This window comes from Anomaloglossus baeobatrachus, chromosome 4, assembly GCF_048569485.1.
Source record: "Anomaloglossus baeobatrachus isolate aAnoBae1 chromosome 4, aAnoBae1.hap1, whole genome shotgun sequence".
Lineage (NCBI taxonomy): Eukaryota > Metazoa > Chordata > Amphibia > Anura > Aromobatidae > Anomaloglossus > Anomaloglossus baeobatrachus.
The window spans coordinates 626754268-626769986 of NC_134356.1; the positions used below are offsets into that span (position 1 = coordinate 626754268).

The 15719-nt window shown below is 45.8% G+C and overlaps 1 protein-coding gene across 1 annotated transcript in view; it reads left to right on the top strand.

Moving 5' to 3' along the window:
- Positions 1–1828: 1828 nt before the first annotated feature.
- The window catches only part of LOC142302708 (perlucin-like protein), a 94980-nt gene continuing 81089 nt past the window's right edge, over positions 1829–15719 (top strand). The window contains exon 1 of the mRNA XM_075343825.1: positions 1829–1904. Within this exon, the coding sequence (XP_075199940.1) occupies positions 1862–1904 (43 nt within the window). The 5' untranslated portion in view covers positions 1829–1861. The remainder of the gene's footprint in view (positions 1905–15719) is intronic.

Sequence of the window (15719 nt, forward strand, 5' to 3'; positions counted from 1 at the left end):
AAAAAAAATGGCGATCGCCATTATCCCAGCAGCAGTGATCTGAATGCGCTGTTCCCGCACACTATACACTGAAATTTCATAATCGTGTGAGTCACAGAGTGACTTACACTATTACAGCGGAAAGCCAGCTAGTAATTAGCTTGTCTTTTTGCTGCTAGAACCGTTCTCGAACGTATCTAGAACTATCGAGCTTTAGCAAAAAGCTTGAGTTCTAGTTCGATCTAGAACAGCCCCCAAAATCACTCGAGCCGCGAACTGGAGAACCTCGAACCGCGAACCGCGCTCAACTCTAATGGTGACTGCCTTTCCCTGCACCTGTGTACTGTAAACGGTTCCAATGGGTTCCCACCGGTAACCCGCTCTCCAGCTTGGATGGGAGCTGAAGGAGCCCCTTTTGCCCGCAGGCTCTGGCCCTGGGAACGGTAGCCTTGGCGGTGGCTGTGGTTCCCTTCGCTAACGGATTTGGCAACTTCACGGCAACTCCTAGCCTTGCCGGGGTCCGTAAGCCCCTGCCAGATGGTGCTGACTTCTCTTTGTGTACCGACCCGGTACCGCCGGGCCACCGCCCGTCCACGGTCCTTACAGTAAACTCCGATAGGCCACTCCTGCAGACGGTCACCACCGTCTGCCAACCTTGCTGATCTGTCCGGGCCACATACCCGGACGAACTTCTGTCTGCTCCTTTACCACTTTCCTCCTTCCTCTCACTTTCACTCCCCAACAGAAACTGACTCTTTTCCTGCCTCCAGGACTGTGAACTCCTCGGTGGGCGGGGCCAACCGCCTGGCCCACCCCCCTGGTGTGAACATCAGCCCCTGGAGGAAGGCAACAAGGGTTTTCGTCTGACTTTGGTGTGCCTGACCGGGAGTGTGGGGTGTGTTGGTGTTGTTCTCTGTGGCCCCTGGCTTGTCCAGGGCGCCACACTATCGTTACAGAAAGCTCTGCTGAACTTCTACCTGAGTCATCTGTGGTGCAGTAGTTCGTGCATTTTTCCTCTGTGTGTCCCCCCTGTGTCTTCGATAGTTGTATAGTGAGGTTGACGAAGAGCTCATCCCATCCGTTCCCTATTTAGAGTCCAACACTAGGGATACCTAGGGTCAGGTATCTGGCTCGGTGCATAGGTGCAGAACTGATCTAGGATAGTGCGGGACCCCAGCAGTAGGTTCAGTCAGGGGTCATCATCTTCCTTCTCCATAGACACAGGGTTTACCTTCCCTTTCGCTATGCACATGGTACTCCCCCGTACCTAGTGTGAAACTTTGACAGTCACAAAATGAATGAATGGAGAGAAGGTCCACTGACACATAGCAAGGTGAACTACTGAGATAGGGTCCCATCCTGATTAGGTACACCTTGTAGGATAACGGTCTTGCGTTTCTGATCAAAAAAAGTAACAGTTAAGTACTGTACGTTATTTATGTGTACTATTTATTTATTTATTTACTGCAAGAATATATGCTCAATTTTGTTTTTATCCGGCTATAGTGTGAATGTGCACCTACACATTGCTCTTATACCAACATATGTTCCAGATCATTTCTTTTTCAAATTTTCAATTAAAACAAAATTGCAAAAGTGCTAATTATTTATTGCAGAAGTTGAAGAACTATGACAAAATGTTGGAAATGTGGACACTCCTAGTTAAGGAAATGAATCTTCATAAATATCAAGAATCAGCATTTTCCACCAGCTTCCTTTGTTCTATCTCCTTTTTTTTTATTATTTTCTCTGTTTACAGGAAGTCCAAGAGAATAAATGGACATGAGAATGGACATGTGATGTATTTGTAGAGGTGAGCAAAATCCTTCATTCAGGAGACAGTAGTTATCAGAGGTGGCAGAGCGTGCCGTCAGTGGAAGGAATGAAGAATTTTTATGAGAGGTCATTGGATGAATCCAATACAGGTAACAAAAACATATATATAATTTACATAATTTTGATGATGTAGAAACCAAAGGTTGAATGGAGAGAAGACACATAGGATTAGATATCAGTGTCTGGTGGAAGACAATAGAGTCGTAAGTGGTGAGGTTAGCTGTTAGCCATTGGAGAAGAACATGTCTTCAGTTCTAGAACATTTTGGATCTATGGAATCAGCTGTTTCATTGTTTTGGACCTCATGAGCCCAAAGTGAGTTCTTCTTTAGCTCTGAGACTAAGCTTATAAAATAACTAGAACACTAATGTAAATGAAAGAACACGTGGAAGAATTCATTGATTGTTGCTGATGAGGTTCTCAAGATGGAAACTGGATTGACAGTGTTTAACTTGAGCTCTGTGGTTCCTTGAGATGATGCAGACATATAAATGCCATGATTGTTAACACAATTGCTAACCCCTATGGAAAACTACATCCCTGACCTGATTTTTTAGGCCTCTTTATTAGAAAGAAAAATTTCCAGCGCGGTCCAAATTCTCATATAAAAAGTCATCTTTATTGATCAATCCATAAAATAGGGGTTTACAGGCGGTCAGCAAGATATTGCATAGATATTATTCAGACCCCACAAATGCTTTGTGGGGTCTGAATAATATCTATGCAATATCTTGCTGACCGCCTGTAAACCCCTATTTTATGGATTGATCAATAAAGATGACTTTTTATATGAGAATTTGGACCGCGCTGGAAATTTTTCTTCCTTGATTCGTCTATGGCAGCCTAGCCTTCCGTGCGCAGCCCTGGATATACAGCGGATCACAGCAACTCGGTGAGCTGATTTTTTTTCTTCTGTTCTTTATCAGAAAAGCTCACCATTGTCTGGTTACACCCATGGCTTGGAGATCCAAAAGTTGTTTTCTCTAAGCTCAGAGGTGCACAGATTGCCTTTTATGCTTATTAGGCATACAGGTTTCCATTGGAATTAGATCTGTATATCTAGGACTAGTAATTTAGTGTGTGCAGTAGTTGTCTCCTTGTTTTCAGAAATGTTCGAAGACTCGGTATAAGGAATTGGACTTGACAAATTATATAAAACATGTTGCCTACTTCCAGGATTGGCACAGACAGAAGAGGCCACTGAAGAAAACAATACATGGACCCTTTACAGTCCAATAGCTCATTGTAATGCACAATTCCACCTACTATGGAGGTGGAAGTGGGACCCCTTGCCTCTTGGGCCAGTGTATGGCTGCCCAGTTGCGCCAATAATATGTCCGCCTTTCCCTAAATCTACGTGTTTTGGGATTAAGCTTGGGATGTTCACACACTGCATCTTTTACTCCATTTTTGGTGCATTTTTGAGGTCACAAAGATACACCATTTCCTTCCCCCAGCAGAGTCTATGAGATTTCTACTTTGCTGTCCACACTGGGCGTCTTTTGTTGGCTGCTTCTGGGCTGCGTTTTTGAAGATGCAGCATGTCAATTCTTTTTGCGTTTTTCCAGCGGGACCTGTAGAAGCACACAAGGTGCGAAACGGCCGTCGTTCTTGGGGGGCCTACACTTGGCTCTCTCCTTCCCGCTATTTTACCTGCACGTTTTATGGAATAAAAGCACTTTCTGGATCTTGGATGGTGTATGCCGTGGTTTTCTACTTTATGGACTTCCTTTCGTAACTTTTATTGGGGCTGAGTTCCCTATATGAAGACCTACATAGTTTAATTCCTGTTTTGGGGGGGGTGATAGACATCCTTCAATAACAGTATATAGCTACCTCAACAATAATTATTTATTTCTTTAGAATTGTGTCCACATAACATAACAGTGCATGGAAAGGAAAGATTGATATACGTTTTTTCTAGAGAATATCCATATCTAATTAGGCAAAATAAATGTTCATTGATAGAATGATAAATGTGTGATATTGACAGAATGTATCTTAATATCTAAATACACTCGGTTCCCAATATGTTAATATGTGTAACAGATAAGGGATGTATGGATGCATATCTGCATCGTGTGGTTGATTCATGCAGAGGCCTTTAGCAAATGCTACTTCAGTAATGGTCGTTGCTGTAGCATCACTGCTGAATCTCTGGTCGAAGTGTCATATATCTTTCAAAAGATAGAATGAACACATTACAGAAAGGCAATGTAATGACGTAATAAAAACTGTTATGTTCCGTATATTTGAAGAACCTAGAGGGCTGAGATGGTATAGATATACAGCACTGCCTGCAGCCAGGCATAACAATGTACAGGGAAAGTAGCATACCGCTAATAGCGGTAGACCACAAAGCCACTATGGGGATCATTAGTCTGGGGGCCTGGTGTCTCCCGTCATTATACTATTTTGAGGGCAATGTAGGAGCCATCATACTATTTGGAGGGCTACTGTACGTGGGCGACATTATACTATTTGGGGGGCTATGTGGGGGCCATTATACTATTTGGAGGGCTATGTGGGGACCGTCATACTATTTGGAGGACTATGTGGGGACCATTATATTATTTGGAGGGCTATGTGGGGGCTGTTTTGCTATTTGGAGGGCTGTGTGGGGACTATTATAATATTTAGAGGGCTATATGGGGGTCATTATACTATTTGGAGGGCTATGTGGTGACCCCAATCTGTAACTTTCTTCAGGTTCAAAAAAAGTCACAGACGCCTTCAAATATTTTATGGCCCTGGTAAAAACGTGCTCTTTTTTACGAACTGTCCTGAAATTTCTAGACAGTTGCCAACCCTGTGTGGGTGCCAGCATACTATTCACAGAGCTATGTGGGGGTCAACATACTATTAGAAGGGCTATGTTGTGAGCAATCATACTATTTAGAGTGCTCTGTGGGGCTATAATTTCCAGGGCTGTGTGGTGGCCTTAATACTGTTTGGAGGGCTGTTTGGTGACCATTATACTGTTTGAGGGCTGTGTGGGGCTTATTATACCATGTGAAAGATTGTGGGGCCATTATACTGTGTGGAGGGCTATTTAGGGGCCATTATACTGTGTGAAGGGCAATGTAGGGGCCATTATAATGTGTGCAGGCCATTTTGTAGTGTGGAGGGCTATGTAGGGGCCATTATACTATGTGGAGGGCTATGTAGGGGCCATTATAATGTGTGGAGGGTTATGTAGGGGCCATTATAATGTGTGCAGGCCATTTTACAGTGTGGAGGGCTTTGTAGGGGCCATTATACTGTGTGGAGGGCTATGTATGGACATTATAATGTGTGGAAGGCAATGTAGGGGCCATTATAATGTGTGCAGGCCATTTTACAGTGTGGAGGGCTTTGTAGGGGGCCATTATACTGTGTGGAGGGCTATGTAGGGACATTATAATGTGTGCAGGCCATTTTACAGTGTGGAGGTTTGTGAAGGGGCCACTTTACTGTATGAAGAGCTGTGTTTGGCCCATCATACTGTGTGGGTGGAACTATGTGGGTATTGTGGAGGAATTCACTTTAGAGGTATCATACTGTGTTTGGTGGAGGCACATTTTTTGGCATGAAACTTTCTGGGGTTCATGAAAGGGATGTTTTAGTGTGTGGGAACACTAAGTGGCTTAACTTGTTACAAAATTACTTTGTAAGGCCTGCCAAGCTGTCGGATATGCTCTTTTATGACCCTACCGAATATTATTTTGTATATGAAAATTAAGATAAGATCCCAAAAAGAAATATATCACAGACTTGGCAGTATTGGCTAAAAAAAGGACACGGGTAATATATATTACATACAAAAGAGTTTAAATACTTATCATATAAAACCTCTAGGCTGGCAGTATTCTAACATATACCCAAATTACATAAGAGCACCACAGGTGAGGCCTGTCATTTCATGCATTGGCTGTCTTGCTGTGCCAATCTAGATTTGTGGATACACATCTTAAGCCCCGTGTTTCCCAAATTCCACAATATATGAAACACACCAACCACATTATCGAAATATTACATACAACCAGTTGGGAACAAGGATATATTTTGGGAACATGACCTGTAACCTCATCAAAAACTGGGATCAAACAAAAGAAAGGATGTGAAGCAACCCAATTTTTTATTAAATCTAATGGTAAATACCACTTTAAAAAGATTAAATTTATTATTCAGAGCATTTAGTTCATTTTATCCAACAATTTCTCATAAAATGAGAATATTTATCTTCAATGGTAGGGGACCACTCTTGTGAATGTCATCCAAGTCGGTGCTGGTGTGGAGCTCCCTCTGGTGGCCAGGAATGGTAATGAAGCTGAGTCTGAATCTCTGACTCAAACATGTGTTGGAATTAATTAGGAATCCAGGAAGTCCTATTGCAGATCAGCCTAGTGTAATTAGCAGAGCACTTTCTGCCTGAAGGCCGGTGGTGATAGTTGTTTCCAGCTGCTTCTGAAGAAGGATGGGAGTTTTCCCTTCAGTTTCTCCCATTTATTCTGTGCCTGAATCTACTCCAGATAAGTTTGCTAGTTTCTTTGCTTAATTGCTGAAATTGCACTTAAGGGTGTTTCTGCTTATTCCATTTGGTTCTGTGTTTGGTTTCTTGTATGTGGGAATCTGTCTCCCTGCTTTTGTGAGCAGATGAGTAAAAAGCTGTGGAGAAGAAGCGCAATAGGGTTTTACCCCAATAACACACGGGGTAGAGACAGGGAGCAGTAATACTCACCAAGTGAAGTTGTGAAAGTCACAACTACTATGCAGGCATGGAAAGTTTTGATCAAGGCAGCAGCAACCCAGACTGCAGATAACAGAGAACAATAGAGGAAAATAGGGTTTTTTTGAGCCGCGCAAATGATCACTTCTCAGGTATTCAGATTAATGGATCTTTATTTTGCACAGGTCTACGCGTTTCTGGAGTCTCAGCTCCCTTCCTGAGGACCATCAGGCATAAGAACACATCAAATCTCTTTGATGTGTTCTTATGCCTGATGGTCCAGAGGAAGGGAGCTGAGACTCCAGAAACTCGTAGACCTGTGCAAAATAAAGATCCATTAATCTGAATACCTGAGAAGTGATCATTGGCGCGGCTCAAAAAAACCCTATTTTCCTCTATTGTTCTCTGCTTTTGTGAGCAGGGCAGTTCTTTCAGCAAGAAAGGGAGCTTGCTCCCTTTTCATGTTTGGATTATCTGCACTTTAGAATATTGTTTGTTCTGTGATTTTGTTTCTTCCCATTATATCTGCAGTTCTATATCAAGAGTCTGGCACAAGAGTACCTGATATAGCGGGGGAAGACCGTCTGGTCTTAGTATTTTTTTCCTATCAGGAGTTTGGTATCTTTTGCAGGGTTTTTTGCTGGCCGCAATCAGTTATCTGTCCTGTCCTATTGTATCTAGTAAGTTGGGCCTCACCTTTGCTAATCTATATATTCTGTCTATTGTGTTTTCTTACATCACCGTCGTTGCATGTTGGGGGCTTGCTATTTCTTTGGGGACTGCTCCGAGGCAAGTTGGATTCCTCATTTCTATCTTCGAGGTGTAGCAAGTTTCTCAGGCAGTGACGAGGTGTCTAGGTGTTAGGAACATCCCACTGCTACTTCTAGTGTTGTCCGATAGATAGGGGATTACGGTCAGCTTAGTTTACAACTACTCTTGTGGTTTTGTTTTTTCCTGATTAATGGGATTTTTTCTGATCGTCCACGGTTACCAGTTCATAACAGACCACCGTGGGTACTAGGCTCACCCCTAGCTATGGCAATTTATATATGAGTAGAGATTGGAACACCATACCATATTTCAGATGGCAAGCTACAGGCATACCTGGCTCTATGGAGGCACTTTATCAGCAACATCATTTTATTTCAATCCCTTCTTGATTTGTTTAGGAGATAAATTCAAATAAATCCTTTTTAAAATTTACCCTTACGTACAGTCACTCTAGCAATACATTTTTGGATTTAAACTGTTTTGTTGCCGACCATCCTAAGTATAGCCACTAAGTGCTACTGAAATCCTGTAGACTCTAACGGCTACATCTTTACTATTAAGTTGCCATCTTCCAGTTTGGCTGGCAAAAATTCCCATAGGCCATAATACTTGATAATGGTGCAATGGTAAACATACTTGCTATTTCCTTGAAAAAGCCATCCACTTAAGAGCACAATTTTTAACCAAGGGGTGCAAATTAAATACTTTTTACAATATGATTCAAGAGACCTTGTCTTTCTCATGGAAAAATCTCAGTAAGGAAATCTGTACAACAATTGCTTTATAATCAAAAGATAAACTATATATAAAGATATCCCTGTTATTATTCAATGTAATACTCGCACTGGTCCTTTTAAAACAAATATTTTTTTTTTGGGGGGGGCCTTTAGCAACCCCTTCAACCCCTGGTGATTTTCCGTTTTTCATTTTCGTTTTTTGCTCCCTTTGTTCCAGATGTGTGTTGTTTTTTTAATCTTTATTTTAAATAGGGGAAAGAGGAGGGGATTTAAATTTGTATGTTTTTTCATATTTTTCAAAAACAGTCTTTATTTTTACTTTCAACTGTACTCTATAGTCCCGTAGGGACTATAACCTACTTGCTTGTGCTATATACTGTACAGCAATGCTAGTACCGTATTTTTGGTTTGATAACACGCACCGGATTATAAGACGCACCCCAAATTTAGATATAAAAAAAAAATAAAAATGGTGTCCGTCTTATACTTTGGTGTTGTCTTACCAGAGGGGGGCAGCAGTGGTGGTGAAGCGGGTCACAGGAGGCAGAGGTTGTGGTGTCAGCTGCGGTCAGTGGCAGCAGTAGTGGCGGCGGAGGTCAGTGGTGGCAGCAGCGGTGGCGGTCAGTGGCAAGGCCAGTTCGGTGAGTGTCTCAGTCTGTCCGCAGTCCCGGATCAAATGATGGTGCCTGGAGCATCACATGCGCAGGTGGAGCTCTCATCCAAGGGCCCCATCTGTGCACGCGCTGCTCCTGGAGTGGCGCGTGCGCAGATAGAGCTCTCATCCAAGGGCTCCATCTGTGCACGTGCTGACTCCCGGTGCCATCATTTGAACCGGGACCGTGGACACACTGGGACACTCACCGCACAGCCGTCCGCACAGAGTGGCAGCCAGCAGGCCGCTCGCCCACCCGCACAGGGAGGCAGCCGGTCGCCAGGACAGAGAGGTCGCCGACCGCCCGCACGCACCAACAGGTACTCTGCCGGCCGCCCGCACGCACCAGCAGCAATCGGATTAACAATTAAGATACTAATTGCCAAGGGTTGCCATGGGTAGGTATAGTACCAAAGAATGGCATTTTTGCAGTCTCCTCTGACGAAGGAAACAGTGATTCCTGAAACGGGTGAAGAAATGTGTATCAACCAACCCGCCATACTCACTGACTATGTGACGTCACACGCTGCCCATGGCTTTTTGTTTTGGATTCATTCCCAGCGACTCCATCATCTGAGACTCCCTTGGTGCTGCACCGTACTTCTGGCATACTTCTTTAGCTCTACAGATCTCTGGACGCTACATTCCGGACTGGGACTACCTACTGCTCTAGATATTCTTTTAGCTTATATCCATCACAGGCCAAAAGACCCATTTTTATTACTATTGAACTGTCATTCATAGTGGTGAGTTGGGTGGTTTATTCACCCAACATTTATTATTATTATTATTATTATTATTATTATTATTATTTCTCTAGTTTTACTGAAAGATTTTTTGATTAGTCACCATGTTTTCCTTGTGTCCAGTACGCTGATCTACACTGATTAAGGACATTTACAATAGTACAATTCTGCTGTTTCCTACTGGATCTTTTCTATTCAGGCTATTACAAAATATATTTTATTTATTTAATTCAAGTTCATTTATTTATTATTTTATCAAGCACCACTTGAAGGATGGTACGGACACTGGGCCGTGGGGGCTCCACACTCCTTCACCAGAGAGACTTCAGGTGGGGTATGCGACACTTACTATTTTCTTCAGGTTGGTGTCCATCACCCCACAGCCAGTCCCCAACGTAGACGCAGTAGATAAACATGTGACACCGGACTCCTCTTGGCAAACCAAAACCTGAACAGTTTATTCTTTCTACAATATGGCCTCATTCTTGACAATTCTGCAGTTACGGACTCTTTGGGGTACTCATACTCGACCTATCCCCGCTATCTTGGAACTACTCTGCAAGCTGTCGGGCACCTGTCTGTCTGTTCCCCCATGCTTCTTCTCACCGCTGTCTGCTTCTGGACCCCAACAGCTGTCTAGTCGGAAGACGTCCTGGGCCCGTTGTGGTCAGCTGTAGGCTACGGATCTTTAGGAGGTAAGCTCCTGACCAGCTCTTACTCCATGCAGGGTCTTTAGTCCTCGAACCCTCATGCAGAACTGGCTCTCAGCTCTCTCTGTAACTAGGAAGTCACTCTCTGCTCAACACTAGTTACACACACCAGTGAGCTGAACCTGACATTAACTGTTTCAATTGCTAACAAAATCTATCTACATAACATTTCAATGCTTTACATTACTTCTTATAAATGACATCCTTAACCTTTACTTCCCACTATATCCTACCATTCTCCACTATGCATGCTGTATTTGACTAATATACTTCACTGCACATTGTTAACACATTTATATCACAGGGGGCTTAGCCACCCTCCTACACATACACATTTAAACGGCCTTAATCAGCATTTAAACTGTGGTGAGACATAAAAAAATAGTGCCACCCAAGGGGGAGAGTTGTAGATTACAGCTGACACCTTGCCGCATTGTCCCTGACCAGTTTTGGGACCAATCAGGGCTGATTAAACCCTTAAATGCTGCAGTCAGTCGCAACATATCTAAGTGGATAAGAGGGTGTTAAAAGATTACGATTGTGGTGGGCCTAAAGGCCCAGTCACACTAACCAACTTACCCGCGATCCCAACAACGATACAACCTGATAGGGATTGCTGGTAAGTTGCTAGGAGGTCGCTGGTGAGATGTCACACTAAGCGACGCTCCAGCGATCCCACCAGCAACCTGACCTGGCAGGGATCGCTGGAGCGTCATTAAACGGGTTGCTGGTGAGCTGTCAAACAGGCAGATCTCACCAGCGACCAGTGACCAGCCCCCAGCCAGCAGCGCCGCGTGGAAGCGATGCTGCGCTTGGTAACTAAGGTAAATATCAGGTAACCAACCCGATATTTACCTTGGTTACCAGCGCACACCGCTTAGCGCTGGCTCCCTGCAGCACACCTAGCCACAGTACACATCGGGTTAATTACCCGATGTGTACTCTGCTACGTGTGCAGGCAGAAGGGAGCCGGCACTGGCAGTGTGAGAGCGGCGGACACTGGTAACGAAGGTAAATATCGGGTAACCAAGGTAAGGGCTTCTTGGTTTACCGTGGTTACCAGCGTCCGCAGAAGCCGGCTCCTGCTGCCTGCACATTCAGTTGTTGCTCTGTCGCTGTCACACACAGCGATGTGTGCTTCACAGCGGGAGAGCAACAACTAAAAAATGGTCCAGGACATTCAGCAACAACCAACGACCTCACAGCAGGGGCCAGGTTGTTGCTGGATGTCACACACAGCGACATCATCAGCAACATCGCTGCTACGTCACAAAAGTTGTTCCTTAGCAGCGATGTTGCTAGCGATGTTGCTTCGTGTGATGTGGCCTAAAGGCTACTTTACACACTGCGATATCGGTCCCGATATCGCTAGTGTGGGTACCCGCCCCCATCTGTTGCGCGACACGGGCATATCGCTGCCCGTGCCGCACAACATCGCCCACAGCCGTCACACATACTTACCTGTCCGGCGACGTCGCTGTGACCGGTGAACCGCCTCCTTTCTAAGGGGGCGGTCCGTGCGGCGTCACAGCGACCTCACTGAAACGTCACTGAACCGCCGCCCAATAGCAGCGGAGGGGCGGAGATGAGCGGGACGTAACATCCCGCCCACCTCCTTCCTTCCGCATAGCGGCCGGGAGGCAGGTAAGGAGAGCTTCCTCGTTCCTGCGGCGTCACACGCAGCGATGTGTGCTGCCGCAGGAACGAGGAACAACCTCGTTACTGCTGCAGTAACGAGATTTGAGAATGGACCCCCGTGTCGCCGATTAGCGATTTTGCACGTTTTTGCAACGATGCAAAATCGCTTATCGATGTCACACGCAACGGCATCGCTAATGCGGCCGGATGTGCGTCACGAATTCCGTGACCCCAACGACTCCGCATTAGCGATGTCGTAGCGTGTAAAGCCCGCTTTAGGGTGTCAGAGAAGGTCTTTTAAAAGGGGATTGAGAAACCACATTGATACCTGTGAGCTTCACTGAGCATTTAGGTCTAGATTTCCGTGTAAATCCCAAAAAAACAAGATTCAGACAAAACGCCCCACGGAGCCACTCACTCTAACGAGGCGGGTGGAGACACTTTAGGCTTCGTCTCTACTCTCTTCCAGCTGTGTCTGATCATTTTAGGAGTCTTTTTAGCGCATGAATGTGGATGACCACAATTCTGTGCACGCCTAAAAAGATGGACACCAGCTAAACAGATGGCAAACGGAGTCCAAAGTGTCTCCATCTGCCTCATTAGTAAGTGATTCCATTGGGGATTTATTCAGAATCAAATTTTTGGGGGATTTACGTGGAAATCCTAACATAAGTGCTCAGCACAGAACAGAAGAATATGATCTCAGCCTTATATTGAAGTGACCAAAAATTGTTCTGTACCCCAAAATGTTACCAATAAAACCCCTAACTTATCCCACACAAACCCAGCCCCCTCTCAGGTTCACCATCTGTCACTGGAAATATCGGGGCATCCCACGTTACTGGTAGAACAAAGGGTCTTGAAAAATGACGGCTCCCACCCCCCAAATAAAATCCAGTAACGTTTGTGCTCCCAAATCTAAATGTGCCACTCCTTCTGAGCCTCCTGTGCCTAAAACGCAGAAAGCGACCACATGTGTGGCATTATTGTAGTGGGGAAAGTGCACTTAATTTATAAGTTATAAGGACACTGCAATATATGGGGCCCAATGTATAGGCAGTAAACTGGCATATTTGTAATTCTTCAGAAAAAGAAAGTAGTGTGGATGCTACAAAATAGTGATTGCAGCCATAGATAACTTGAAAGGTGCAATTTCTACAATGGGGTCACTTGTGGGGTTTTTCTACAGCTCTGTCACCTAAGGGGCTCTGCCAATGTCACCCCCAAACTATTCTAGCAAAATCTGTGCTTTAAAAAACAAATAACCCTCATTCCCTCTCCGCCCTGCCATGTGGCTAAACAGTAGTTGGAGAGAAATTGCACAATAAATGGTGGGGTCCATTTTCACCTTTTTACCCTTGTGTAACTGACAAATTTGCAGCTAATAAAAAAATTAAACTTTTACCACTAACATTTTACATTTCCACTTGCTAATGTTATACAATTCTGGGGGTTCAAAATACTCACTACATCCCTCCCTAAATGAATTCCTTACTTAGTGATGTTTCCAATATGGGGTCACTTGTGGGGTTTTGGAATGTTTTGAACCTCAGCTCTGCAAATGCAACATGTTGTCCAAATTTGCATTACAAAAATCAAATAGCACTGTTCCCTTTCCGAGTCCTGCCATTAGCTTTTGACCATGTATGGGACATCACTCTGTTAGGGAGAAATTCCTTAACAAATTTTGGGTTCCTTTTTCTCCAATTAGCCATTGTCAAAATTATAAATTTTGAGCTAAAATCATATATTAGAAGAACAAAAAAAATGTAACTATCATTTTCACATCCACATTTTAAAAAGTTCTGTGAAGAACCCATGGGTTCAAAATGCTTAACACACCCCTACATAAATTCCTTGATGGGTGTAGTTTCAGAAATGGGGTCACTTGTGGGGGGTTTCTATTGATTTGATACTGTAGGGGTCCTTCAAATGCAACATGGCATCCCCAATCTATTTCAGCCAAGTTTGCTTTAAATTATTGCTTTTTCTGTTCCGAGCCCTCCTGTTTGTCCACACAGAACTTTTTGACTACATATAGAATATCGCTGTTCTCATAAGAAAGTGGGTAACAAACTGTTGGGTCTGCTTTTAGATGTTAATGTCGCGGGCGGAGGGGCCGCGCTTGCTACGCTCGGGTCCGCTGCTGCTGCTGCTCGGTGGCTCAAGCGGTGGGCCGGACCCGGGGACTCGAGCAGCGCTCCTCGTCCACGAGTGAAAAGGGGATGGTTTGTTTTGGGAGATAGTTCGTGACGCCACCCACGAGTCGTGGTGATAATGGGCACCACCGCAGCTGATTACGGGGATCCCGTGAGCAATGGCAGGGAGCAGCTACGATGTTGTCCCTTCCGTGGGTAGGGGTTGGTGATCTCGGGGCCCGGTGGAGGTACGGGGAGGCAGAATGGCTGGGGTGCAGGGTTGCAGGGGCAGCGCGGCGCGCTGCCAGATGGCACTGTGTTACTCACTCAGACACAGATGCACAGAGTCTCTGGCAAACCAAACGGCTGGATGGATGGGTCCCACAGCCGGCTGCAGTGTTTGTGCTCTCCCCAGACAGGGTGATGGTGGCTGTCTTTCCCTGCACCTTGTTAGAATGTTTTGACTCCTGTGGTTGCCCACCGGTAGTCCGCTCCCCGGCGTATAGGTACCGAAGGAGCCCGTTTTGCCTGCAGGCTCTGGCCCTTGGATCTCTAGCCTATGGCAGTGGCTGTGTATCCTCACGGTGTGGACTGTTGCCTTCTGTCGGGTCCTGGGTGTTAGGAAACCCCTGGGGTTCCGGTCACTTTTGGATTTGACCGTTGTCGGCAGCTCCAAGCCTAGTCGGGGTCCGATGGCCTTGCCTTTGTGCTTAGCTTCACTCTGCTCCCCGGTTCGGTACCAGCGGGCCAACGCCCGACCCCGGTCCTACGGTTCTGCAGAGGTCCACTAACTCCTGCAGACGGCCATCACCGTCTGCCAACCTTGATGACAGTGCCTAGGCTCCTACCCAGACACTAACAGGTTCTGTCCTCTCACTTTCACCTCCAAACTTAATCTGTCACTTTTCCCGCCTCCAGGCCTGTGAACTCCTCGGTGGGTGGGGCCAACCGCCTGGCTCCACCCCACCTGGTGGCACTTTAACGTTGCAAACATATGTAAAGAAAACATTTTTAATAATAACGGACGGGTTCTGGTTCATCCGCTTCCCAACCCAAGCAACCTAAACCTTGATGCTGCCCCTAAGAAATGGGCAGCACCCCTCTTCCCCAGTCCGGAAGCAGGAACTCGGTTCCAGATCACCCATCGGGAATGGGTACGGTATCTCGCACCCGGCTGTCACTTCAGGGGACCCCTGACCCCCGGAGGATGGTCACCGGTCCTGGTGGTGACCGGACCCTGCCTGCTCTGCTGCGGGTCCTTCCTCCAATCTGCCTTTCCGGAGGCGGTAACGGAAAACGGCCCACAACTTATTTACAAGGCCAGAAGTTCGTGGTTGGCCTGCAAGTTCTCAACCTTGTCTCTTAAAGGGCTAGCGGAAACACATAAGGTCCCTACGGGGACAACTTGTTGGCAACAGACGGTATAATTAACTTGTTGACAATCAGGTTACAAACTCGGATGATTAATATTCATTCATTCAAACGAAACAAGGTGCTGATGGTCCCAACGGGGGACAACAACTTCTCTTTTCCTCATCTTTAAACAGCAATCCCGCGGCACAGCTGCCATTGCTGCCGCTCCCAGTGTGGAGCACCTTCTGCTTGCTCCGGTTCAGGCGGTGTGGGGGATGGGCCCAGACAGAGTCCCTCCTTGCCGGCTATGACCGGTACCTTCGGTAATGAGGGACCCCGCTGTGATGTGGCCTGATCTGCCTCCTGGCAGCTGCATCCCAGCCGTGCCTCAGCCGAGGCCCGGGGTCTGGGAGCGGTCGATGGGACTTGCGGTGCTGGCCTCTGGTCGAGG